This window comes from Pholis gunnellus (genome assembly GCF_910591455.1).
Source record: "Pholis gunnellus genome assembly, chromosome: 17".
NCBI lineage: Eukaryota > Metazoa > Chordata > Actinopteri > Perciformes > Pholidae > Pholis > Pholis gunnellus.
In genome coordinates, this window is record NC_136544.1 from 10,586,804 (window position 1) to 10,613,319 (window position 26,516).

General features: G+C 44.2%; 2 protein-coding genes across 2 annotated transcripts in view; one reads left to right on the top strand and one right to left on the bottom strand.

Moving 5' to 3' along the window:
• adgrl1a (adhesion G protein-coupled receptor L1a) overlaps positions 1 to 7,745 on the top strand; it is a gene marked incomplete at both ends in the record, with an annotated part of 49,115 nt that extends 41,370 nt beyond the window's left edge. Inside the window, 4 exons of the mRNA XM_079178316.1 lie at positions 342 to 438; positions 3,331 to 3,453; positions 6,677 to 6,694; positions 6,838 to 7,745. Of these exons, the coding sequence (XP_079034442.1) occupies positions 342 to 438; positions 3,331 to 3,453; positions 6,677 to 6,694; positions 6,838 to 7,745 (1,146 nt within the window). The remainder of the gene's footprint in view (positions 1 to 341; positions 439 to 3,330; positions 3,454 to 6,676; positions 6,695 to 6,837) is intronic.
• Positions 7,746 to 15,280: 7,535 nt separating this feature from the next.
• On the bottom strand, positions 15,281 to 20,460 carry LOC306709850 (uncharacterized protein). The gene is made up of 15 exons (XM_079178150.1): positions 20,351 to 20,460; positions 20,092 to 20,198; positions 19,757 to 19,885; positions 19,578 to 19,638; positions 19,316 to 19,474; positions 19,153 to 19,222; positions 18,947 to 19,039; positions 18,279 to 18,344; positions 18,123 to 18,209; positions 17,924 to 18,010; positions 17,718 to 17,774; positions 17,552 to 17,605; positions 16,855 to 16,944; positions 16,482 to 16,581; positions 15,281 to 16,381 (listed from the first exon to the last, which is right to left on the bottom strand). The coding sequence occupies exons 1-15, from the start codon at positions 20,409 to 20,411 to the stop codon at positions 16,343 to 16,345; spliced, it is 1,260 nt and encodes a 419-aa protein (XP_079034276.1). The 5' UTR covers positions 20,412 to 20,460; the 3' UTR covers positions 15,281 to 16,342.
• Positions 20,461 to 26,516: the final 6,056 nt, after the last annotated feature.

Below are 26,516 nucleotides of genomic sequence, written 5' to 3' on the forward strand. Positions count from 1 at the left end.
ACACACATTGACAGTTAGTCCTCACAATCAACAAACGAGCTTCCCCACACCGTAATAAGTCGCTTCCAAATAACAATTGTATCAGCGACTGCAATCATGTCTTACACATCTCCCGTTTATTAGCCCCCCTCATGATAACATGACATGGCTGTGTGCCTCTTTTACCCAACGTCTCAATCTCTTTGTGTGCCGTGTTTGCCTATTGTTCTTTGCGGATTAGAGCGAGCCCCACAGTTCTGATTACAGCAGCCCCACTGAGTTACAAAGTCTACCCGTCGCGTTTCTATATTTAACTTGTTGTCTGTTTGCCGCCACTCACTGAGCTCTGCTCCTTCTTCCAGAGTCGGATCCGCAGGATGTGGAACGACACGGTTCGAAAGCAGACGGAATCGTCTTTCATGGCGGGAGATATCAATAGCACCCCGACACTCAACCGCGGTGAGGCCTCCCTCTGTCACTGCTCTGCTTTCCCCTCTGTTAAGTTAGACACGCTCAAATGCACACAAAACTCACAGAGTCCAGCACACTCATAAAGACTTATTGAACAAAGACAAAATAAAGAGTGAGTGGACACTTAGCCGAGGCACAGCACTGTTATTCAGTGTTAGACGTGCACATGTGACAGGATACAGGATGATGAAATGTATGTTCCCATGCCTGGGGTATTAAGGTCAACTAATGATTCAGATCGCCTTACAGCCAGAAGGGCAGCCAGCAAACAGCAGTTAGCAGCAGTAATGGCTTGAATTGAACAACATATGGTTGAAGGCTGGTTGGTGGGTTTTCAGTTTGTGGCAGCCGCTGGTCAGTAAAAGCACTTAAATACTCCGGAGCTGAAACACTCTTGTTCTGTAAATATGTGTGCGGGTGGGTCATAATAAACTCCTGTTATTGTAATTAACAATATTTGTTGTGTATTTAAAGTCATTAATACTCATTTATCTTAAAAGGAAGAGGGCGTGTACATCGATCACATCCATCACAGGGTATAATTATTTTTCAACTCTTGCAGCCAGTTGTGATGAAATAGTTCATCATTAAGGAGGAGTCATCCGTCTTTGCTTCATTTGTTGATTTTGTTTTGTGAATTTCCAGTTTTTGCCGATATGGTTGCTCGCTAGAGCCTCGTATCAGAGCTCAGAGCTCATCATTTTAAAAACGTATGAGATATCGATTCTGGCACCCAACAACACAGCAAGAGGACATATTCCATGTGAAACTTTAGCCCACTGTTTGAGGTGATTTGTGTTTTCCCCCAGTCTTTTCCATTGTTTTGTATCCAGGCAACACCGTGATGCAATCCTGACGTCGGCAGTAAAAGGGTCGACAGAATTGCATGTGTTGTGATTCATCATTATAGAAAAATATAGTTATAGCTGCGAGTTAACCCGAGATTGCCAGCCCCAGTTTGAACTCCTTTGAACAGCCTTTTTATCGTGTCATGGGATCAATTGCATCCCATTTCTTATTTGCCAGAATGCAGTGACTCATGCCCTCCCCACAGTACATATATAGCGCACTAGCAATTATTTAAGAAGTGAAATATGTGCATGGAGTCACCGATTGTCTCAGGCTCAGCAACTGGTGGCGTCACCGCCGCAGCCGCCGGTGACGCGGAGACGATCAAGGTTGGCTACGGTTCCGCATTGGGGAGGTGTGAGGGTGATGATGATGGCAACAGAGGCAGTTGCTAAATCAGCCGTCACTCTCTATGCTAATTTCATCCATTTTGTTTTTAATGAACTGATTAGCGTGTGAATGAACAGGGGGTAATTATTCTAATTGAAGAGAGTGACAGGAGCAAGGCAGGGGGCGAGGAAGAGGATGCTACGAGCGAGCTGCATGGATGAGGGGTTGTATGTATCTATGTATGTATGTGTGAGAGTGTCTGTGTGTGTCTGTGTGTGTGTGTGTGTGTTCGGGCGGGTCAGTTTCCGGGGCTTTTCGTCACGACAGAGCAATCACCAGGGCTGTTAAGACACACAATGTGGATCCTTCCATGTTGTGCTGTCAAACACAAACAACTGTGCTGTGAAGCCTTTATTTTTTGGGCTTCTGAGAAAAGTTTGTCAGTTGGCAGAAAGTGAAAGACGAAGGGGAGCGCAGGAGGGAGGGAGGGAGGGAGGGAGGGAGGGAGAAGAAAAGCTAGAGAGTGAGAGAGGGAGGCGCCATCATGGAGGAGTAATTAAAGAGGCCAAATCTGGAGAAGAGACGCTGCGTCGTTATAACTGGCATCTCGGATCTCTTTGATTCCTCCACTTCTTTATGAACCACAATCTCTTCCTGAGAATGGTAATGTGTCCAGAAGACAAGGCGTGCAGAACACACACACACACACACACACACACACAGAGACATCACACACAGCCTCCCATGATTCCCTGTGCCCTACTTTCTCTCCCCACTTAAAGCTGGTTCCTTTAATTTTCTACAAGATATTCCTATGAGGTACAGACAGGCAGCTAATCCCAACTAATTTGGTGGTGCTTGTAAAAATTCTGGCACGAGGAACTGATGAAATGTGGTTGAGTCAAGACACAGCAGAACGAGCCAGAGAATAGAGGGAGAGGGGTTTGTGTGGCATGCCAGAAAGATGGACAGCGGAAGTGTAAAAGGAGGGAAAATGACAAATAAATAGCTGTGTGTGAGTGCATATTTTATTGTATTTTTTTTTTTTAGAATCCCCTGCTCCCTTGCTGTGTGATGAACGGTAGGCGTGAGACCTGAAGGTTGCACTTCGCCTAGGACGACTCTCCGTCATGCTGTCCTATTTTTAATTTCATGGCATTTCTGTTGGAGTTGCCTCAGGCTGGAGCCATACATGGGCATTATACAACATTCTGTGTGCCATTCCCTTGAATTATATTTGTCTTGTAGTGGCATTCACATTGCACTGGGAAATTAACTGTGTTTCAATGGCTGCACCCCTAGACTGCATAATGGCATGCATTACTGTTCTACCCCATCTGACTACATTGTCAGGAGCCAAAAAGGAAAAAAAATAATAATGGCAATGCTCCAAACAGCACCTTTCCCCTGCAATTGTATTTTTACTCAAAGGTTACAATCAGCGGTCATAAACATTGAGGAGAACACTGTGAAATGCATTACTCCATAAAGCACCGGCACAACAAAAAATAACCCCATCTGAATAAACAGTAAATATTTTTATGATTCCAGATGTTATTACCGAGTCTGGAAACGTGAATTTCAGAGCGCTACACCTATTGTGTGTTGTGTTTCTGCTTGTGATTGCTTTGCTTGCATTTGAGACAAAGATAAGAGCCTGTTTATGACTCTGTTTATTTCTTAAATGTTTGTGTCTTGCAGCAACCATGGGCAACCACCTTTTGACGAACCCGGTGTTACAGACTCGCACTGGCACCTCTCCTTACAACACTCTGCTGGCTGAGAGCTTCACACCACCCTCACCTGGTGTCTTCAACTCTACAGGTTAGCTCCCAAACACTCCAGTCTGTGTGTGTGTGCACTCTTGTCTGTGTGTGTGTGTGTGTGTGTGTGTGTGTGTGTGTGTGTGTGCACTCTTGTCTGTGTGTGTGTGTGTGTGTGTGTGTGTGTGTGTGTGTGTGTGTGTGTGTGTGTGTGTGTGTGTGTGTGGAGGACTCTTTGCCTGGTTAGGCAGTAAACAATCAGTGTGGCATATCATAAGTCTACATTACACATGGATGACTAAAATATAGTTCAAATATAATATTAGTTCGCCAGACAAAGAACAAAGAGGAAGCAGAAAACTGCTTATTCACTCCTTCAAAATGCGCAATAGCACACCCACGCACAATGAGCATCTGGCGACATCCTGGTGTGCCACCAAGAAAAAGAAAAAAAGAGAGAAAATCTTGGTCTAGCATCATCAGAAACAGCTTATTCACTTCTCCAAAATGTGGAAAAGTGCAACACACATGCTCTGGCGACAGCTCACCAGGATAAAGATAAAAAAAAGAGAGAAATATTTGTGTTGGCGCACTTTCTACAAAATGCGCAATAGCGCACCCACACACACGCACACACACACACACACACACACACACACACACGTCTGGTGGCAGCGCACCAGGATACAGAACACTGAGAGATATGTTGGTGTCAGCGCACCAGTAGCCTAACATCAGACAACATACACAACGCCAATAAAAGAGTTAAACAAAAAATAAAATAAAAAAATTATTTAGGGCTGTAATTAACGTCTTTTTTTTAAGCTTCTACTGGGGATGCCGAATGAGGCTTTGAATGGTTGTCGACATAGTTTGCGATGACATCACCTTAATTCAACAAATGGGGAAAATATGATTTTGTGTTTCCAGAGAGCATGAAACGTTTCGAAGCTTGGATCTATTCGTTACAGCCCCTTTCAAAAAAAAGAAAATCAGGCGCTTACTTTAGTTGTAGACGAAGTCCATGCGTCTATCCCCCGGACACAGATGACAGTGGTTTGTTTTGTTGTAAAAGGGCTCCCTGTTAGGTGCACTCCCGGGTTCCATAAGTCTTTCCTTAAGAAGGTCCCGTCCACAGATGTTAAGACCAGCTTCAAACGTGTTGTGGACAGCTGTACAGCTGTACAGGCGCCCTTCCTTGGACTGTTTGTGAACAGCATTATCCCGCCAAATCAGACTTTAATCTATTCAGATCGAAGGGTTTTGCATATGTGGACAGACTCTTCAATGTGTTGTCATCAAGTTTAGCAGACATCTCTGCGAATTATTTGCCTTCTACTAAGCCAAGGATATCGAGCCCTAAGACAGTCAAACTTGGCTTTCATTTGTTCAGTGTCAAGAGCATCATATATAGTATGTCCGCTCATCTCTGACGGGACTTGTGGTGGCAATGTCCTTATTTATCATTTCTTTCTGACAGCACATGCAACATGTTCAACAACATTTCCTCGATTGGCAGAGCTATTGCCTTGCACTTGCTTGGCAAGGGAACAGGTCACGCTCTTTTTCGTTACCTTTGCATTGTGCGTGCTGGTATGCATCCCGCGTTGCTCATCCAGGGCCGTGTCGGCTGTTGGTAGATCGGTCAAGTCCCAGTAGTGCCACGTTATCTGCACGCTGACGCTGCTAGCACATAGCCGGTCCTTCTTTACTAACACTCTGACATGAGGCAGAGTCGACCTGTCGATGAGCACCGACAACGCACGCTCAAATCTACGTAGATGTTGGCCTATTACACCTTGAACTTCCGGTTTCAGGAAGGTATTTTGAGGAGCAAGTGACAAAAGTAGCATACTAGTTTTACTAGTAATTCATACAATTATGAATCCTGAATATGAATAAATGATTGATAAATACAACTATCACATCATGTCATTTCTATTTAGCTTTTAGCGCGCGTGTGTGTATGTGTGTGTGTGTGTGTGTGTGTGTGTGTGTGTGTGTATGCGTGCGAGAGCCTGTGTGTGTGTTGTTTCTTCAGACTTTGTAGCTGTCAGACAGATTCACTAGGCTGAGCAGAACAGAGCCAAACAGCGCTTACAGCCTAACCAGCCATCTGGTCAGATCTCGAATCTTCATGAGAACAGCCACAAATTGATTTAGAAGTTTAGCTACAGCTGCGACTGCCAGAAAATCTTGAGGACAGTTTTTCTGTTCCCTGGCAGAAAAAGTAGTCCGCTTTAAATCATGACGGCCGTAGAGGAGGATCAGGCAGCTCGGTGGCCTGGGACAGTCCATCTGAGTGGAGGTCACTCAAGTGTGAGTGCCAGTGTGTGTGTGTGTGTGTGTGTGTACTTGCTTCTATCTCAGAGTTTCTTTAAACAGCCCGATGGCTGTTTATCGCATTGCTGCATCCCTACACTACTCATTAGGTGCATATAACCGCTGAATGTTCTGGTAATTGCGCCACTACGGTACTAATATTTACTTGATACGGGAGAACCATAACTGCGTGTGGCTGGTTGCCGGCTGAGTGTGCACCCGCAGTGTATCAGGCCTAGTGTCAGAGCACTGAAATTTAAGGCGGCGTTTCTGTTAAATATTTTAAAACCTCTCTGCACAATACGTCAAGCCTGATGGCCACGGGCTTGGCAGGGAAGACATTTTTAGAAGAGAGTGGGAGAGGAAGTAGGGAGAGCACTTCATTAGAATGTCTAATTACCCACACCACCACTGAATAACGTTGATTAAAGTCATACTACGCATTCAAATTAAATACAAAAAATAACTTTCTGGGAGGCTGTGGCTTTTTCTCTGCTGTGTGATGGTAATTTGGGAGAAAAAGCACAACATCTGTGGCGTGCTGAAAGAAAGTCGTAAAAAAACATAACTGCTACTGTACAAGGTTTTTTGCATGAATTATGTATGTATCCAAGTATCACTGCCAGTGGTAAATACATATCCAGAGTCTTTTCTTTGGCTTGGATGTAAATGTTGGAGGAATAGGGTGTCAAACAAACAGATCCAAGTTTGCATAAATCAGAGTTAATGTGACCGCGCATGTGCATGTGGTAAGAGTTGGAGGGTTTGATATTGAGTGTGAGAGAGACAGAGAGAAAAGAAAAGGGGCCGATGGACAAGGATATTTTTTATTCCGTTAATGGCTCCCTTTTGAAATGTCTTAATAATGAATAAATCTACTTAATGTTACTCCATTAAAGAACACTTACTGACTAGTGTCTTTCATTTTATTCACTCCACATGACTTTCTCTGGGACGCATAGGAACCTTCCGTGATCCAAGTAAGTGTAATTCACCTCAGTTCACATCATTTTACCATCTGATATGTATTCCTCTGTTCTTGCCGACACTTTTATCTGACTGTATCATAATAATGCCAAAACCCTCTGCCTCTCTGTCTCTCTTCTATTTGTGTTGGGTCCAGAGAGCACGTTATCAAAGGCCCGCGACCCCTGTGGGATGGAAACCCTGCCCTTGAATGGTAACTTCAACAACAGCTACTCCCTGCGCAGTGGCCCAGGGGGTGTGGGCGGGGGCAGCTGTGACTTCCTCGGTGGTGGGGGCGGAGACAGTCCCCCGCCCCTCCTCAATCCCCGCGGCTCAGAGGCACTGGGAGGCGGAGGCATCCGACGAAACCTCTCTGATGCCGCTGCCTTCGAAAAAATGATCATCTCTGAGCTCGTGCACAACAACCTAAGAGGGGGTGTTGGAGGAGGAAGTGGAGGAGGTGACGTAGGGGACAGGGTGTGTGGCAGCCTGGCCAGGGGTCGTCCTCACGGTGGGGTTGGTCGGGGGACGACGGGGGCCGGGCCAGAGCTGTCTATGGGCATGGATGAAGACCAGGACTTTCTGAGACAGGGGCGGCAGCGCACTCCGCAGGATGTGGAGCTGCTTTATAAAGCTCTGGAGGAGCCCCTGCTGTTGCAGCGAGCCCAGTCGGTCCTCTACCAAAGCGATCCAGAGGAGTCAGAGAGCTACACGGCCGACCTCACCGAGAGCCTAGGCCACAGTGGCCAGAGTGCTGGTGGGCAGGTGGGCAACAGAGCGCCAGACTCCCCTGCCCGTGACTCCCTGTACACCAGCATCACCAACCTGCGAGACTCACCTTACCCCGACAGCAGTCCTGAGCCCCTGGAGGTGGTCCCCCGTTCAGCCCAGCCCCCTGAGGAGCTGTACTACAGCTCCGGGAGGCCCGCCCTAGGCTCTCGTGGGGCCCCCATGCAGACCTTCTACCAGGCTCCACCCCGGAGACCAAGTGGGGAGGGACACCAGGCTCAGGAGCCTGCCCACAATGAGGGAGACGGACAGATGCAGCTGGTCACCAGCCTGTGACTGGAGCCTGGAGGAGGAAGTTGGAGACTAATGTGATGGCCCAAAGCCGCCTCCTAGCCCACCTCGTTCTCGTGTCTCTCCACTTTCTGCTTGTTTGGTTGCCTTTCTTTTCTCTTGACTTTTATTTAGCTAACCGATGAGCAGAGGGACCTTCAGGGGGAGTCGTGGCTGACTCTGCAGAATCAGCCTTTATCCTGAACCCTCCCTCGTCTTAAGGAGATGAGCGATGGGGTTTTTTCTGCGGAGCATTCGTCGGCTCTCTCCAACCCCAGTCCTCCCCAGTTCCTTTGGTACCCTAAGGCCAAGTCCAGCACTCTGAATGTACCGATCCACCCCCTTTACCTTCAGATATTTCAAAACTTTAAAACTTTGTTAAAGTTTTTTATGTAATTTATCTTCAGACCTGCTTCCTGAGATGGGAACATCATTTTATATTTAGTCTCATTTCCCTTTCGTACCATCCATAGGTCTTTTTTGAGTCATCATTTGATCGGAGTAGTTAGCTGTGGAGACAGGGAATATAGTACACTATTATAACCTAAAAAATGTCTCACAGAAAGCTCTTCATTGTTGCCAAAAATATCTTTTATTGAGCCAGAACGGAAACTAGAGCATTCACAAGGCAAACACACACACACACACACACACACACACACACACATACGCTCACTCATCCAGAAGTGCTCATTACTGAACATCAAAAGTGAAAACAGTACTCCATCTAAGTAAAAGGGAACAAGAGCCTTTGTTCCAAGCTGGCAGTGGGAGCAGATTCAGAGTAGTTGCCTTCATTTTCTCTTGCTGTGAATCGACGACTATGTACAGAAGTGGAGTAGAGGCAGAGACGGAGCTGCACCACACCCTCCAGAGCAGCACCACCTGCATCCATAAGACTGGCCAATCATCTCCACTGTTCTCTCTGGTTGTTTGCTTCAGGCATTTGAAAAGTTAAATGACTGCCTTGCTATTGTTTTGAAGAGAGTATTAAATTTGTTGACTTTGGGTCTGCATCCTCTGGGGGCTGCGAGAGCGGACTGGTGTCGCCCCCCCCCCATCCCCGTACTTTGCTATTAGAGCCTAGCCAGTTGAAGTGGACTTGTTTCCTGTGTGTGGTTGTGACAAGCAAGACTGTAAACACCGCAAAACTCACTGGTCGACCAATTGGTATAGCCGTGTACATAGGAGCCACACATGAATCTACTTTATTCCTACTATGTAAATAAAGACACCAGATGATCAAAAGCAACAAAAAGTAACAAATACTATGACAAAATGACTTCTTGTACTGCAACAAACCAACGAAAGAAAAAAATAAAATGTTTTGGAGTTTGTGAACTGAATGATGAACTCTCTCTCTCTCCCCCGTTGCTTGATCTCTCGCTCGCTCGCTCTTCTGTGCCACTTAGGGGAAAAAGGGAGAAAGGCAGAGAGAGAGACAGATTACAATGTGTCGTAGATTTTATTTATACAAATAATAAAAAAAAAAAGAACACAAAAAATATCCCTGGCACAATTTTTATGTAATATAATACGTTACATGTTGTTGATGTTTGACCGTTGACATTCCCGGGGTGGAATTGCAGATGGCAGCGAGAGGTGTGAGGCGAGCAACATAGATGTCGTCAAATGTCATAGTGTGCCTCGCAGGCACGATAAAGCATCCACAAAGTGATTTGGTTTGTTCTCGTATTATTTGGAAGATATAACCAGATTACATACTTTTAACAACATGGGTTTTAGCATGTATGATCATTTGTTTTGCTATCAGAGAATATTGCATCTTGCTGTTTCTTAAGGGTAGATTCAGCATTTATCCAGAGCCTATATGGGACAATTCATCAATTTCCTGGGTGCATGTGTTGAAGTATGAATGTGTCTGAATTGGCTGCTTGTGTGTGTGTGTTAATTGTCCGGCGTGCGCGAGCCGTGCACCAGACTTTTGTATGTGCACTTACTTTTGAACGTTTCATTTTTTTTTTTGGGGGGGGGCGTGTGACATGACTTGAATGCTCATCAGACAAAAGGGGGAATGAGAGGAGAGCTGCCATACTTCTCCGCCTCAAATGGAAGCTGCTCTTGCCGTGGTGTTTTGGGTACAAGGAGGACAGGAGAAATCAGGCTGCCTCGGGATGACGTACGATAACTATATACCATGAAAATGACAAGCAAGGTTGACTGATCGGGAGGAACGTGTTTCCAATATGCCACCTTATGCAAGCGATACATTTGAGAAATTAGCTGTCAGGAGAGAGACGTTCATGAGGCTCCTTTCATCCAGCTGCAATCTGTCTGACCTTTAAAAAAAAACCTGAGAGTTCGCCTTCTTCTACGCTGTATTTATAGGTAATTGTTATGGTTTATTTATCAGGGTTTTTTTTTATGTTTTTCGAGTATTTATTCACATTGATTTATTCTAAGCATTGTTCTTTTTCTTTTCTCTTTTACTGTCTCCCTCGTAAACCTGCGCTGAGCAAAAGAGTGTGATGTGTGGACGGAACGTGAGCAGAAAATAGATGCATCCACTGCAGTGTGACATTTGGATAGGGCCTGGCTGTCCCACTTCTAAGAGAACCCAAAGGACAGCCTTTAGCTGTGGCTCCTGGGGCTAAAAGAGAGAGGGGGGTTAAAGGCAGATAAGGGAGAGGGATTACAAGGATTTTATTCTTCTATTCTTGTTATTCAAATCACTTGTGCAAGTAACATTGTATGGGCCACGGAGCGCGATGAGGCTCAGAGAGACGGCCCTAGTCATCATAACCTGAGCCATAGAGGGGGGACGTGTGCAATACTGCTTTGATGGTACATGACTTGGATTTGCGGCTGAACCTGGGAGCCCTCTGTGTTTACAAATGAAAAGACAATATGCACATGTATTCTGCTCTGCTGCAGTGCTGAAGCGATGTGAAGCGTGGACCTCGTGGCTCGGTGGTGGGGGGCGCCGTACCGAGGCAGCATTCGCGGGGGCAGCTGAGGACAACCGAATGTATTTTAACAAGCAGGACTGAAGATGAAACAATTCACTCCGGGGCGGAAGTGTTAATGGGAAACACAAGACGGCCATCATCATCTTTATACCCATCATTCTCATCAGCATCATCATTAACTCCATCCCTCCCTCATTGTATTTGACATAATGTGCTGATGCTGATCTCTACTGCTCAGTTGGGACGCGCCCCCAGGGGAGAAGCACTGTTTAGACAGGCTCTCCCCCCCCTTGAGAGGAGGAATGTGCGTCACCTTGGGCCCGCTTCGCTTTTTTTCTCTTCTTTTTTTCCAGCTCCTCTTTCCTCCTTTTCTTTTCCTCGCTCTCCCCCGCATCTCATCCGCATTTTTAATATCAATCTCAATGGACTCCATTAGCGCAGCACTTCTTTGAGAGTGTTAATTTGTTTTGTCAAAAGCTTTGTTTATCCCAGATTAATATCTCAATAAACAGAGGAGTGCTGTACTGTGGTAAATGATAGTGATTACAGAAGGTCTGCAGCCCATGCTGTTGGACGGAGGCTCACACAACGGGAGTTTCTCCACCATTCAAAGCTCTCCAAACCTGTGATTACAATAATAACACAGTGGGTACTAATTTACTGCAGTGAGCTCGCCCTCGCTCTTATTTTCGACTCTCTTTTTCCGTCTCTGCCGCTCAAGTGTTTGACAAAACTCCTCGCCTTCGATTGCCGGTAGCAAGCCTGTCATGCACGTGCTCCAGTGGTTCGGTGGAAAGTTGTTTAAAAAGGTGGGACGCCCGACCTTTGACACAGTGCTGTCTCACCCCTGCAGCTTAGCGTCAGCGGAGAGTGAGCTGTGGCATTGTTCAGTCTATCATTAGACAGCGGAGGTCCCAGCAGGCCTTTTCCGTTTACTCACAGTTGACCCCTCAACACACAGACCCTTTCTCTTTTTTTTTTTTTTTTACCAGTGATTTGTGCGGCCCATATCACACCAGGAGGGCGGTAGGAAGGTTGGTGTGTGAGTTCAACAGCGGCAGGCAGAGGAGGTCATTATGTCTGCAAAGACTGGACCGAGGGGAGACAGAGCGGGGACAACATCAGCAGAGATGTCACAAATTCATGGCCATAGGCAGTTATATGGAGAGAAGATGGCGGGTGGGGGGGGGGGGTTTGCAGCGAGGCGGTGCAGGGTTGGATCTGGAGATAAGGAGATTGATGTGCTGCTTGCTTTCTGTTGGTGGTTTGCATTCCAGAGGTCATTACTTTAAGAAAGATCATGTGATTGTTGTTTGGTCTAATGGATGCTTCCTGAAGAAAATATGTGAAAATGAATCCACTGCTGCATCAGCCGATTAAAGCGAGATTTTTAGAGAGCGAACAAATGCGACAGGATTTTCCTATACAGATTTTTAAAAGGCAAATGTAAACAATGATAAAGTAGTACTATTTTGTTATTGGGCTGTTGTTACGTGTCCACATGACTACTGAATACGTATAGAGTTGTTATAAGAATATGTAGGAGTATGGCATAAACCCAGTGATGAGGATTGTGCTGTTTCTCTTTCGTGTTGAATATGTGTCCGTGATGCTGTGCCAGCAAATTCAGGCCATCTTTGATGCACAGGGTGGGACCAACATCAGAGGGGCTTTAGTGTAGGACGGGCTTCTCTTAAACCTGTGAGGCCCACTCTACATAGAGACCCCAAGGTCCAAAAGCAAAACAAACATATCTTTTATCACACAGACATATAGTATCCTCAGTCAGGATAGCTAGTTTTATACACTGACTTGGAGAAAGACGTATATATATATATATACAGTATATATACATACAGCAGGAGCGGGCTGAATCTGTAGGCATGTGTTTTTTTTTTTCTTCTTCTATTTCTTCCTTTTCTTCCGCCGAGTGCACTCTGTCTCTGAGAGCGTGGAGGAGCAGAACTGTGCCTGCATGTGCCTGTCCTTGGCTGTAGTGATCTCCATCCCATGCTCGTCCACGGCGGCAGGCCAGGAAACGCTGCCTGAGACGATCTGTGTCCATCATCAGAGGTAGAATAGCTGGCTGTAGCAGGTGTGAGTGGGATATTCTGCGTATCAGCTATAGGGGCTGTATTAATTAGCTCAGTACAGTAGAACCTGGACAGTATTGGACATAACAGGCTGTAGGCATTGGTAGAAACAATGAGTGCTGATGTTGTGTCGTGTGGGGTTCTACATCACCATTTCCAGAGCTTTCTGTGACTTTTCTATGAAATACATAATTTATCATGTCACTGAGACATTTGTAAACCGAGGTTAATATAACACCTTGATTCTGTTTCTATTTTTCTTTGAGGAATAATGTTAATTTGCTATTTTTGATTTACTTTCTCACTACCATTGCTTTGACAGCTGTCTGGGGCCAAAGGGGATGATTTTTTTTTGTGAGTGTTTGCGTCATCGCAGGTCAGAGCGACCTTGTATCAGCACATATTAATAAAAAACAATTTCAAAAATATATGCTTCCGGGTTTCTCTGGGAACATCTTAAACCGCTCAATTGTTGTTGTGTGTGGTTGTACGCCTATGTTCAGCACAATTGATTGTGTGCTGACGCATGTGCCAGTGTGATAAAAGCACAACAGCGCACAGAAAAGATTTCAAAATGAATCTCTCGCCGTGCCATGTGCATATAAACTTCAATATACCTACCTCATGATTCAAACTGGAAATGAAAAGACGTCTTTAAGCACTAATACAGTGGCTATGTTTTATTCATGGGCAGTACTGCAGGTTACGACAGCATTGTGCTGCTCATCTCTGTACCACGGGAAGCAGGGGACCGAAGCCAAGCAACCGAGCCCCTTCCTGTGTCAGCTCCCCTTTGAACCACAAATTGATGCATATGCAGATTTGACCCGGTGGTTTAGATGATGATTCTGTCAAATACTGGTCTGTGGCCAAAGAATACGACACAAAGTGATCAGAGAGGTGCAGGGGGAAAAAATCAAGATGTCAGTTTAGGGAGACAAAACCCAACAACACTTTTAGTGTTTGGACAGGGACCAGTAAGAGCTTTATGCACCGGGAAGGACGAGAGGACGGGTCCCATACTAATCTGGAGAAAGCAAAGGCTTTGTTTCAGCCTGACTCAGTATTACCGTGACCAACTACGGCGATGCCTTCTACCTTCTCACATGTATGTGCATGCAGACCTGTGGGCATACCCGCTCAGCTGGATTCCTCTTTACAAAGCATCAGTCAAGGTTAATTAATCATACAGCGGCGTGTGATCCCCGATGTAATCTTTTAATAACTGCCGTGCGAGCACGGCTTACTGACTTCTGAATGCAGCACGGTTTGCTTGCAGCTGTCCGTTAAGCCACAGCAGCACACAACTGTAGGCGACCTTTAGTGCACTCTGGAGGAAGCATAAACATTGTGATCAACGAGAGATCAGTTAGGGATAACACAACTAAGTGTCTGGGTTATTGCAGCCCATCTCGCTTCCCTAAAGCCTTCTTATGCCCGATGTGGTGCGAACAGTGTTCAGCTCCCACCGAGTTCTGTTTCCTTCACTGCACAATGATACCGTTCACAGCCGAGTGTGATTGGTGACTAATTAGCCAATATCTAATTATTATGTGCATCAGAGCGTACAGGGCTCGTCCATAATTACAGCCTCTATCATGTTCCTTTTCCTCCACCCATGTCACGCTGCTCGCTGTACATGTATGGGCGACGCGTGACGAGCCATCCGTCCATCTGCCCAGCCCCTGCCTCGCTCACGTCCCCTCTGTGGAACTCCCCGAGAGGGGAGGCTCCGAGGCCTTGACCGTTCAATCACCCCGTTTCCATTGGTAGTACAGTGACACTTTCACAGACCGACATACCAAACATGGGCAACAACCACCTCCAAGCACCCTGACACACTCTCCTCTTGGTACTCAGCCCATCTGAGAGGTAAAAAAGGGGGCTTTTTCAAGGTCATTGCACATTTGGGGAAGCTTAAAATAGAATAAGACATTGAGTAACAACAACTCTCAGCAGATCCCAAGAGACGGAGAGAAGAGAGCATTAAATTCAGCCCAAACCTGTGTTTGTGGGTAACTGTAATTACAACCATACATCAAGCCACAGGGGCTACTGTAACATAGGTTTATAACACTTAAACTACCAAGTGATGTTTAATGTAATTACCGTTCCTTTATTGGTTTATTTATAATTCAGAGCCTGATACTAGAAAATGCAGACATCAAATGAAACATACACACAGATCACATAAATCATCACTCAACAATCAACTAGCAACAACTATAAGGAGGCCTTCATTTATTGAAACAAAAGCATTTTAGCCCCACCCATAGTGTTTGATCGTATAAATAAAGTATGTAAAATATATGGTTGGTAGGTGAAAGTAAAATGACCAGGAATAAATACACATAAAAGGCGTTTGCATCATTCAACAAAAGTAATAAGAGGTGTAATTATGTTGTTTATGTACCTCAGTGGTGCAGGACTCGTGACTATTTACTGCCCCCATGTGGTGAAAAGCTGATACTCCAGCTGTTGTTTAAAAAACCAAAGTAAAAATGACCAGGCAGTGAAATCCAAGATGGATAATTTATTTTAAAATCATTACAAGAATTGATCATTTTAATATACATAATGTATTTATTAATGCAGTTATTTTCATAGAAATGTATCAACTAAAAAGCAAAAGCAATGCAACTGAGACCATAAGCAAGAAAAGAAAAATACAAAATCACAATAAGATCGCTGAATTCACAAATACAGACTGAAATGCAAGTTAGCTAAAAAAACAAATAAAATAAAAGGATGTGATTCAGGTAATAAGATTAAACATGTTGCTTGATTATGCAGGGATGATTACTAATGGCAGGCTTACTTATAACTGATTTGATTAATATGAAATTACAACAAACTTCAAAGAAACATTTCAAAGAAAAAGCATGCTATACTGTATATGCTTTGCATTTATGTTATGAATCATCTCATTAAAAGCATACACTCTAATGAAGTATAATGTAATAATATATATATATATATCAGTTTAGTTCATAATTATATACTTATACTATATATCATACATGTTATATAAGTATATTATTATACAGCAGTGGATGTGGTACATTAGCTGGCATGTTTTTGGTCCACCCATCCTTTGGTCAAGTCATGTACTTTATATTCTCAGTAACAAACCCCGACATGTTTTTTGTTGTTGTTGTTGTTAAAAAAATGACCCAAATGAACATGTTATCTAACCCGTCTGATCGACTGATCACATGCCAATGAATAGGCTGAACGCGACACGGAGACAACACCAATTTCCACCGGGATTGTCTCATTTTTCGGACGAAAAAACCCGTCATCGGAATGATTTAAAGATGTTGTGATCATCGAACACTTTGGCACATAGGGCTTGTAGAGAATATATCGTCTGATATTGTGAAAAAAACAGCGTGCTCATCAAGAGAGCAAAGCATCATGGGATGAAATTATTATTTAAACAAATGTTGATCCAAAGGAGCTGCCAGTAAATGCACCACATACCCTGACTGTGAGAAAACGTATTATATAATATAGGCTATTATTATCTTTTATTTATTCCTTATATATCTATTTTATTTCATCAGTATTTATGTATACTTCAGTTCTTCATGTTGGGCGTTGACTCCACGTCAGCGTCCTGTGCAGCAAACAAAACAATTGCCAAATCAAAAAAACATAAAAAGAGCATTTTCACAGAAACTATATTATAAAGCATATAAAGAAAGCTTCCCACTTACTGGTACAGTAGAGCACCTGCTGACCTGGTCTGGGTCAAAGCCGCGCTTGTCCACCGAAGCTACGGCTTTTCCTGTCATGTCAAAACCTTGGTTGGCAGCTCTGGAGACAGAAACAACAAGGAATGGAGACATGAGCCTCTGCACAGAAACAGCAAAGCTCGGTTAATGCTCACTCTCCGAGGCAGACCTCAGACAAGTTCTGAAGTCAGACTTGGCGTGGAGGTGGGGGGAGCAGTTCATAAAGTTACCCCTGACAGCTGTCCAAACAACAGGCAAAATGAAACAAGGTATGAAGCAGACTGGAAATTGGAAAGCGACAGTGATTTCTCTTTGGGCTCAGTTGTGACTGACAGAGAGCAGGAGGCAGTCTCACCGCTGGTCCGGCAGCAGCGCTTGTCCTTCATCCCCATGATCTTCAGGAGCGCGATCACCAACAGTCCATCTGCTGGGCACGTCCCTGATCCTGGGGAAGAATTCACAGCTCTTATCACTTAAAAGATGGGCAAAGAAAAACCTCAGGGTGAGTACTTCAGCTCATTATGTCTTTATTTTTACCTCCTATGAGCATTTTTTCTATACGTTTGACAATTTGATTTGACATCAATCAATGGCAAATCAAATTGTCCAAGGTGAAAAACTAAAATGCTGGATCGGCTCCAGGATGAGAACTTCTTTTTGTTTACACTTTTCCTCAAAGATTTAGGAAATAGTAGTTTTGTCTGTCAGCTGTAGGATATGAAAATGCAGTCCTCAGTGGTATCTTGTTAGTTTGGGTTTTAGCATGTTCTTTAATTAAAACTTTCAATACTCTTCTTTCGCTCTTTATTTCTATTTTCACAATGTTCTGCTTATTCTTATCTCATCTGCTCAATGAGCATTTGCATATCCTCTTTCTAGCTTTCATCATTTTTTCCTAATTTTACTTTATTTTTCATCCTTTTGCAAACATCCCAAACAGAAGTTAACATGACCTGTTGGTTGCTGTACAATGTGATGCAAAAAGGTAAAAAAAAAAGAATTAAATCTCTACAACTCTACATGCTATTCTAATTAGCAGACTACAGACTTACCCATCAATGGCTTTTTCGTTGTTGTCCTTCAATCCTCCTGGATCATCCCTCAAGCTGCCGAGGCAGACAAATACAACAGTTGTTAAACACGTGTGTTGATTAACCAATAATACAAAAATAATTAGTAATAAACACACTGACAGTCCGTCCAGCACCAAAAGCGTACCTGCTCACGGCTCGACGATCAGAGGCCCTGTTACCATCAGCGACAATCACGTCTCCCCTGCAAAACAAATACTGGATAAGAATGGCTCTGAATCTCCTCCGAGAGATCTCATTCTCTACCTGTCCAGTTAAAGGGACACTTCCCCTAAATCCTCAAAGGAAGATGAGCTACAGGCACAAGCAAAAGGAAACAGCTTTCATTCTCACCTTTCAGTCGGCTGGATTCCTTGGTTGCTGGAGTTGCGGTCCAGACTGAAGGGCTGAGGAGGCTTGTCATCAGCCGTAGGATCAATACTATGGAGACAAAGGTATAGCTTTGAGCAGATTACAGTCGAGACTTCCAATTGCTATTTAAAAAAAAACACTTTTGACAAACATGTTTTTATTTTTAACGTGGCAGCCTAACCTGTGAGCATGCACACTTTCAAGTGTGTTATCCTGCTCGATATTTTCACCACCTTCGCATGGATCAGTGGCAGATATTTTACTCAGCCTACAATGACAAAGAAAAGATGAGGATATATTCAACTCCAATGAAAGTAGCTCCTGAATGTTACCTCACCTGATATCACCGTTGTGTTGTGTTGTGTCCAAATCATCCGCTGCGACTTCACTCCCTTCAGGGTTTCTTAAAGGGGACATTCAAACATGAAGTTACGTTCAGGAACACTGAAAATGTCCACTTTAAATGAGTTAGCTTAATGTTGAGTCGTGAATGGATTAAGACAATTATTCTAAACGACGTTTTTTACATGTTACCAGTTCACCATTTGTCTAGAGCAGGGGTGTCAAACTCATTGTCGCTCTGGGGCCACATCAGCATCATGGTTGCCCCCAAAGGGCCGGTTGTCGGCGGGGGGGGGGGGGGTGCTGCTCCTTCTTCGTCGGCGGGGAGGGGGGCTGCTGCTGCTGCTGCTGCCACATACGCTGGTGGAGGTGTGCGGATCGGGGAGGAGCTCCGCCGTGCTCGATACAACGGATATTTGTAAATTGTCCGACTTTTACATTTTTTTTTTTTGCTGGCGGATTCGCGGGCCACATAAAATGACGTGGCGGGCCGGATCCGGCCCGCGGGCCGTATGTTTGACACCCCTGGTCTAGAGCGACTCCTGGCAGGCAAACTTATTTTTTCTATTCATTAATGTGTATATGCATCAAAGAGGATTTTATGACAGAAGTGCATTTATGTGTGCAACAATGCCGGGTGGAAGGTTCGTGAAAAAGACTGACTTAGTTTGTTGGATCTCTCCCATCTCATTTCTGAGACAAGAGCAACGCAGGTATCGTAAAATCCCGGATACTGTAGATGCAACGAGCTGCTTCCTGACATAAGAAACACACAACAAACATTTCTGAATCCGTGAAAGAAACTGTGTAAGTAAATGTGTGTATGACATTAACAGTCAACTCTAATTGCAAATGGAAAACAAACTCACTTTTTCCAACAACTACAACAAAGTCCCCCGATGAGCACTATCAAAACGACCCCACCGAAGGACCAACCGACTGGAAGAGAGATGAAATGCAAACGTGTTATCATCACAAAAATATTGTGAGGCACTTTAAGAACAATGTCACTCAGAATAAACTTCCACTCACTGATGTGTTTCTGTGGTGTTGGTGTTGGCATTGTTGTTGGTGTTGGCGTTGACGTTGTTGTTGGCGTTGGTGTTGGCGTTGACGTTGGTGTTGGTGTTGGCATTGTTGTTGGTGTTGGCGTTGACGTTGTTGTTGGCGTTGGCGTTGGCGTTGGCGTCTCTGTTTAAGGTAAAGAAGTGGGATATACATCATGCATATATAATACATGTACGTATCAATGATCAGCAATGTAAGATTCAAATGTAAATCAGTTATTAACAACCTCTCATTGCTTCACCAGTAACTTTATAATCCCAGCAGATTTCTTTTACACGGATCTCTCCCTGAAAAGCACAATCAAAGTCTATATTGTGAGAGTGCAGAGTTTGTATTTCACATGTACTGTATACCTTTTATTGATTCAATCCATAGAAGTACATATTAAAATAGAGGGAGACTCACAATAGGAACCACACATTGTATTTTCAGGTCTCGACAGTCTCTTGTATCGACTGAATAGTTGTCAATGATTATCGTTCCATTCCCATGCTTTGTCGTCTGATTGCCAAGAATAGCATGAGCAACCTTGATCTGTTGGAAAAAAAGAAAAAGAAAAGGTTGCTGTGATTAACTGCAGTCATGGAGTTATTGGCAATCACAAACTTTCACTTTCTCTTTAACCCTTCCCCTTCTCGCCGTCTCTTTCATTCATTAAAAACACACATAGTACAGGACCATGACACCTTTTAAAAACAAAACTATGAACTACTACAGAGTGAAAAAGCAAATGAAAATACCTTATTTTCATACACGAAGATTTCACTGCCTTCAGGACACGGATGTCTGAACGTGAATCCGTCAGCAGTCTTGATGTCTGTGCAGGAAATGTTTTTCCGAACGCATTCTGTGAGACAATACAAATATACAGTCTGTCATTAACACACGTTTAGCTCTCGATGAACATCCTGAAATAGCAACTGCGTCAACACAACCGAGAAGACTTGAAAAACAGAAACAATTGAGAGAAACACATATTTACAACGCTCCATCTCTTACCTGATGATTTGGCGGTACAGAAAACAGTAATCAGGATGGTGAGACAAGTTTGAAGCTTCATTTTGTCGAAGGAATGGAGAGAACTGCCGAAACACGTGCGAACAGAAGTTATTCCCAAAGAGGAAGTACTGGACAGGAAGTGTGTCATGAAAGAAAGTTGGCTTCAGTCCCTCATCCCACCGACATTCCCTTGCATCTCTCAGTTGTTAAATTCAAGATATCTGGGCCAGTGCCAGGATTTTATGAATTAATTACTTAAGTTTCTAACCTCTTGTTTTGTTGATTGAAGTAGTATAATAGCGAGTGTGCGACATTTGGATTTGTAGTTTTTCAAGCTAACACAAGGGGAGGCCCTTCTCCTACGGGTCAGAGACACAAAATCACCACAGCGCTCTAATTCCACTCTATACGTTTAAACAATGAAGCAGATGAGTCATTAGATGAGCATATCCTTCTGCGCGGTACCGACGCTGTAATGTGGCAAGTTTTTCAATATCAGGTGGATGCACTTGTATTCATCCATGTTCACTTTTGTGTTGCGTATACCCTCTTATCCTAGGAGGTGGGTCAGGGACAGAGGGTGGCAGTCCTCCTGACATATTAGAACCTTGAGAGAACAGAGTACTCAAAGAGGCCTCTGTCTTACACACACACACACACACACACACACACACACACACACACACACACACACACACACACACACACACACACACACACACACACACACACACAGTGCAAGGATAAAGCAGAAGCCGCCATGCTACAGCACGCTTCATTTACACTGCATCTTCCCTGGTCCACCGAGAAAACACAGACCATCGTCTGTGTCACTCAATACGGGCCCCTCTCTATCTCTGCAACTCCGTCTACTTCCTCTCTGTCCCTCCCGGCCTCTCCTTTGCCCTTCTCTGTCTCTCTTACATTGCAGGAGTCAACCAGCGTAGCGAGCAAAAAAGTACCTCCAAAAACAAACTCTCAAGTTTCCACGTTCAACATAAATATCACATTAGCTTAGATGTGGGAATTGATATTGGGGCCGAGCAGATTTACTTTTTAGCCAATTTGGTGTGGCTCACCAGTTTAACTTTGCATTATTCTCGATCGCTTCATCACCTCTTGGCCAGACCCAAGTACTGAATAAAAATGACTTCTTCACAACAGGCATGGAAGAGAGAGCAAATGGACTTGGCTCAGCTTCCCCGGTGGGAAGCTGAGTGGAAGTGGACTTGTCCAATCATCTGATCCATTTTCCATAGATATCAAGTGACAGTGGGAGGCTTGGATATCCAACCATCCCTCTCCATATCCACAGAGCCCCTGCATAAACAGAGAGCAGCGATGACGCAGGACAGGCTGAAAACACACACAAAGCTCCGAACATGCATGTCCCACAGCCCCCCACACTCCCACAAACACCACGCGTCTCCTTCTGAAAGATGGAGTAAATTCCAGCCAGTCTGAACAGGACTTTCAGGGTAAATAATTACAATTCTGCTGCTTTTAAGTCCTCTCCCCATCCGTCTCAACTCTTCCCTTCTTGTTCCGTTCATAAGAGCGGCGATGAGAGATAAACAGCTCTCCCGTCTCGCTGCCACCCCCTCAATCCCTCATTCTCCGTCCGTGTGGATGAGGGCAGTAGGCCTCCTCTCAGAGCTTCAAAGGTAGAGTTTTGGCTCTGGTATGTTGAAGATTTGTTATATGAAAAGAACAAGGACAGGGCCAAATTAACCCCCTTAAAGTTTGTACAATTAACCATTATGAACCCCAGTTTAGAACAAAAACTGGGTGCACCATTCAGAGCGTGTGAGCTGTGGAGTCAAAGCTGAGGCAAAGCAACACCCTGAGAATCCTGAGTGGCTCTGACACAATAGTTCTGGCTGCTCAGTCGGTGCCCTGCTTGGCTTCAGTTTGCTCCACAACGGTTTCTAAATACACCGGGTAGAAAGTCGACCGCAACCAAAACAGCATATAGAGGCCAGGAGGGACTCCTTTAAAGAAAAAAAGTACCATGTTCACACTCTTAACAGTGAGGACTTTAGACTTTTCCCCCAGATAAGAAATGTTCTTGTTATATTATGAAGCCAGAGAGCAACAACACAGGCAATTACATGGCATTTTACCCCTGAACCCCAACCTTAGAAGTGATTGTACCGTGGCTAGCAAAAGCTTAGAGTCAGGGGTGATTTCAAGTAAAATGGTAATAAGCATAAGCCCTCATTCAGAATGCAGGACCAAAGGAGGAGTGAGTTTACAAAAAGGGCAAATCGTGCTGGGACTGCTTCTGACACTTTGGCCTGTCCAGGCGGCTCAGTATGAAGCCCCAAACCCCCAGTGGCACAGTTTGGGTATCACAAGGAGACACCTACACGCTGCCAGCACAGGAAGCACACCAACACCAGCACACATACTTACTCACATATAGTTAAATATGTACACAGCTATCACATTCGTCTGGGTTTCACGCAGCTCAACCACTGGATAGCTCTGTGATACGTAAACATTCAATTATGCTATGTGGTTACACGATGGCACTTACATACCAAAGACATGAACAGCTAATAAAAGCGAATTAGCAAGTCTGAAAGAATATTCTTCATGAGTGCTAGGAGTGGAGGTGTCATGGGAATATGTGAATATATGAAGTCACAGGGCCCCACACAATAACATGTACACCCACACCCGACCTACACCTCCTGCACACATATTAAAGCCCCTCTACCACAGCGGCCAACTCTCCCCCTCGTTTCCAAAACCACAGCTCCCCTGTACAGAGCTTAGCCTGGGCACAGCAACCCGATCCTGCTGAGAAAGTCTTATAAAAAGGAATCAAATAAAACAACCCAATCCAAAAACACCTCTCGTCCACAGAGCCAAACAAGAAAGAACTGGACGGTTTCTGCAAACAGACCAACCTCTGCCTGAGGGCCCATCAGTGTTTCAGTATAACGACTTGGTGGGGCTGCATCATATACATTGTGAGCCATAACACACACACACACACACACACACACAGCCGCCTCAAAGCACTGCACAAGCTAACGCACAGCAGCTTTTATTCACATGCTTCTGAGGCACATGTTGTGCAATATCAGAGAGCAACTTGGACAGCCTCTATTAATCTGTTTTCCAGCTCAATCTCCTGAGAGGGATCTCTGTCAGAAAACAAACCTCTCTGTTTTGAAGCACGGCCTCCAGTTAAAACTTGTTCAACTCCTGGCTTGCTCTGTACATTTCACTCTCCGCTCTCTTGTTTTCCCTCTCACTTTCCCTCTCACTCCACTTTTTCTCCCCCTGCCATCTCTTTGTCCCTCGCTCTGCTCTTCACTCTCCTTTGCCATCGTTTTCGCCCCTTGTGTTTCTTTTCCTTTCACTCTCTTCATTTCTTCATCCCCCTGTGATTCGTTGCTGGCGTATGTCTTAGTATTTGGCTGGGCGAAACCCAGGGCGAGCGTGTCTTGTTACAGCAGTCCAGGCCCTGTGATAAAGCTCTGCATTGTGAAGGATAATCCCTCAGAAACAATCAGGATTTTTTTATACCGTGGCCTCTGTTATTTCTGCAGCCTCACAGGTAAAAATGCACACAAGCAGGCGCACATACGCATACAATACAACTCAGCATTTGTCCTGACACACAAGTACAGAACGTACAGGCTCCGGCATGCACCGCACGCTGAGTGAACTCATGAGAAAGTATGCAAGAAATTCACATCAAATTACCCTCGTGTTTCATTTTGTTTTGATGCTGCTCTCTGTGCTTTCTGTCACCTACAGCTACGATACCATGAAGGGGCGTTTTAGGGGACAGGGATTTTAAAAAAAGGGGAGTTGCTACGTCGCTGTAAAATGTCAGTTAAGTCAGTATGTGTATCACTGTCATGTTTTGTTATGGCAGCCATTCTGTGGCTTTTCACACTCGGCTGAGCCCTATTGTTAAATAAACAAAGCCTGGCGTTCGGTTGTGCTGCGGATCAGTGAGGCGATCAGGCACTCACCTGAAAAATTGGGAGAGAGGAGAATGCAGAAAAGAGCAGGGGAGCAGCACACTGCAAAAAGAATGCACATGTCAACAAACTTAAAAAACTGAATTGATACGGATGTAAAAACATGGACCATTTGCACAGCAGAAATGTATGATATGTAACAGCATGAAGAAGCACAGGTGAAATTAATAACCACTGAAGTGGTCTACCTTACTGGGACACTCAAATAATTGAGTGGAGCCACCATTAAGGTTATTTGTTCCATCTGTGAGTGTCCTGCCATAACAAGTCGAAATATCTGCTGCAAAGAAGGCCTATTGTGTGTGACTAATTCTCTCTCCAGTCTTTGAAGCAAGGCTGACCACACGACTGATAACTAGGACCAAATTAATGGCGTTCAATTCAATAATGTTCATTAAAAACCAAATAAACAAGTTATGTTGCATTATTTTATCCATTCTTTTCGACACGGTTACTGATTTGTGGATTTATATTTTTGCAGTGTGCGAGCTTGTTCTGGAGACAGCTGTGCAGTGTCTAGACACGTAGATACCTCTGTGGTTCCAGGTCGTCTCCCTGTCACTGCCATCATTCCTCATCTTCCAACAGGAGGTTTCCTTCACTGGCTTTTCCACTGCCGGCATCATCTGTCACCACAACCAAGGGGAAGGAGAAACATAATTACAGGACAGAGGTAACCACAGCTCAACCCCCCCAAGGTTGGAACTAATAACAATGGTAGCCAGCCGCCGTGACTGTCAGACTGACATTGTTTGACAGTTACACCAAATGCCTGCAAACAATACATCGTAATAAGCTGCCGTAGTCCACCTGTTGCCCAATAGTGCCATGATAAAGATCATTTATTTTAACAGATACTAGAAGACAAGTAATACAAGTAGAAAATACGAGCATGTGCAGCAGATTTCATAACAATAGTGTAATAATTACTGTGGTTAAAGATAATATCTGCTACTTACTGTACTTTACTTACTGTCCTTTACAAGCTCCCATTGGCAAGTGATGTTAGCGGATCAGCATTACACACAAATTACTCACTAGTTCACCTCATTCTAGGAATTGCAGGAATATTGTCAGGTGTCTGTTTTGAGCATATATGCTCATTAAACTATTGATTCTAAGCTATCATCACGCTAACATGCAGGCAAAGTGAAGATGAAAGGATGAACACACACATGCACACATTAGCAGAAAGAGAGAGAGAGGTCTGCACTCTATTTAACGGTTTCCTGGGCTCTAACAAGCCTGTTTCATTGGCTCTCTGGTGCACTGCAGTGTTGTAAGAGTTTTTTAATTCGCCATGTTATACAAACAGCTTCCTGGGGAGGACTGTAATTAGGACCAGCGCTGCACTGACAGCACCATCCTCACTATCACAGACACACTCATACACCATGCACTTCACTGTCCCACACACAGACACATAGTATGTTATACTCATATTTATAGTATGTTATACTCATATTTATAGTATGTTGTACTCACATTGGCCAACAGCTCTATACTTCAAAAGAGGAAAAACATAATAAACAGGAAATGAATGGCACATTTTCCAACTTTGGTGAATGTTAGGCAAGAAAATGCAATTGTTGCTCAACATTGGCCTCGACGCTTGCTAAGTCCCGCCCCTTTTTGTTCTGTAGTCCAATAACAGTTGAGCAAGCTTAAAACCAGGCAGAACCCTTTCTGCATTACCTGCAGGGGTCTTCAGCGTTTTTTAGGCCAAGGAACCCCAAACTGATAGAGAGATGGAGCCGGGACCCCCGACTATATATATTGTATAACATTGTGTGTTATATTAAACTGGGCCTTGTGCCATGTATAAACATACCTTGTTATTGTGCATTCAATACTAAGCTATTCAAATAATACACAGGTTCAAATATTCATGTTTTTATTTTAAACATGTGCGAGGTACAGTGAGTAGGGTGGCCGTGCCACTGCCATTTAGAAACATACCCTGTCAACTGATACCAATGCCAAATATCAACCCGTTGTTTTTCAGTACGTATCACACACATAATGTATTTCACACACATCCAAATTCTTTCTCACGTAAACTCAAACATTACCATACCGCCCACACACCGTTATCTAAATTCACACATCACTATTCTCTCTCAGACAATCAATATCATTCTTTCTTTTGCTCTTTGACAAAT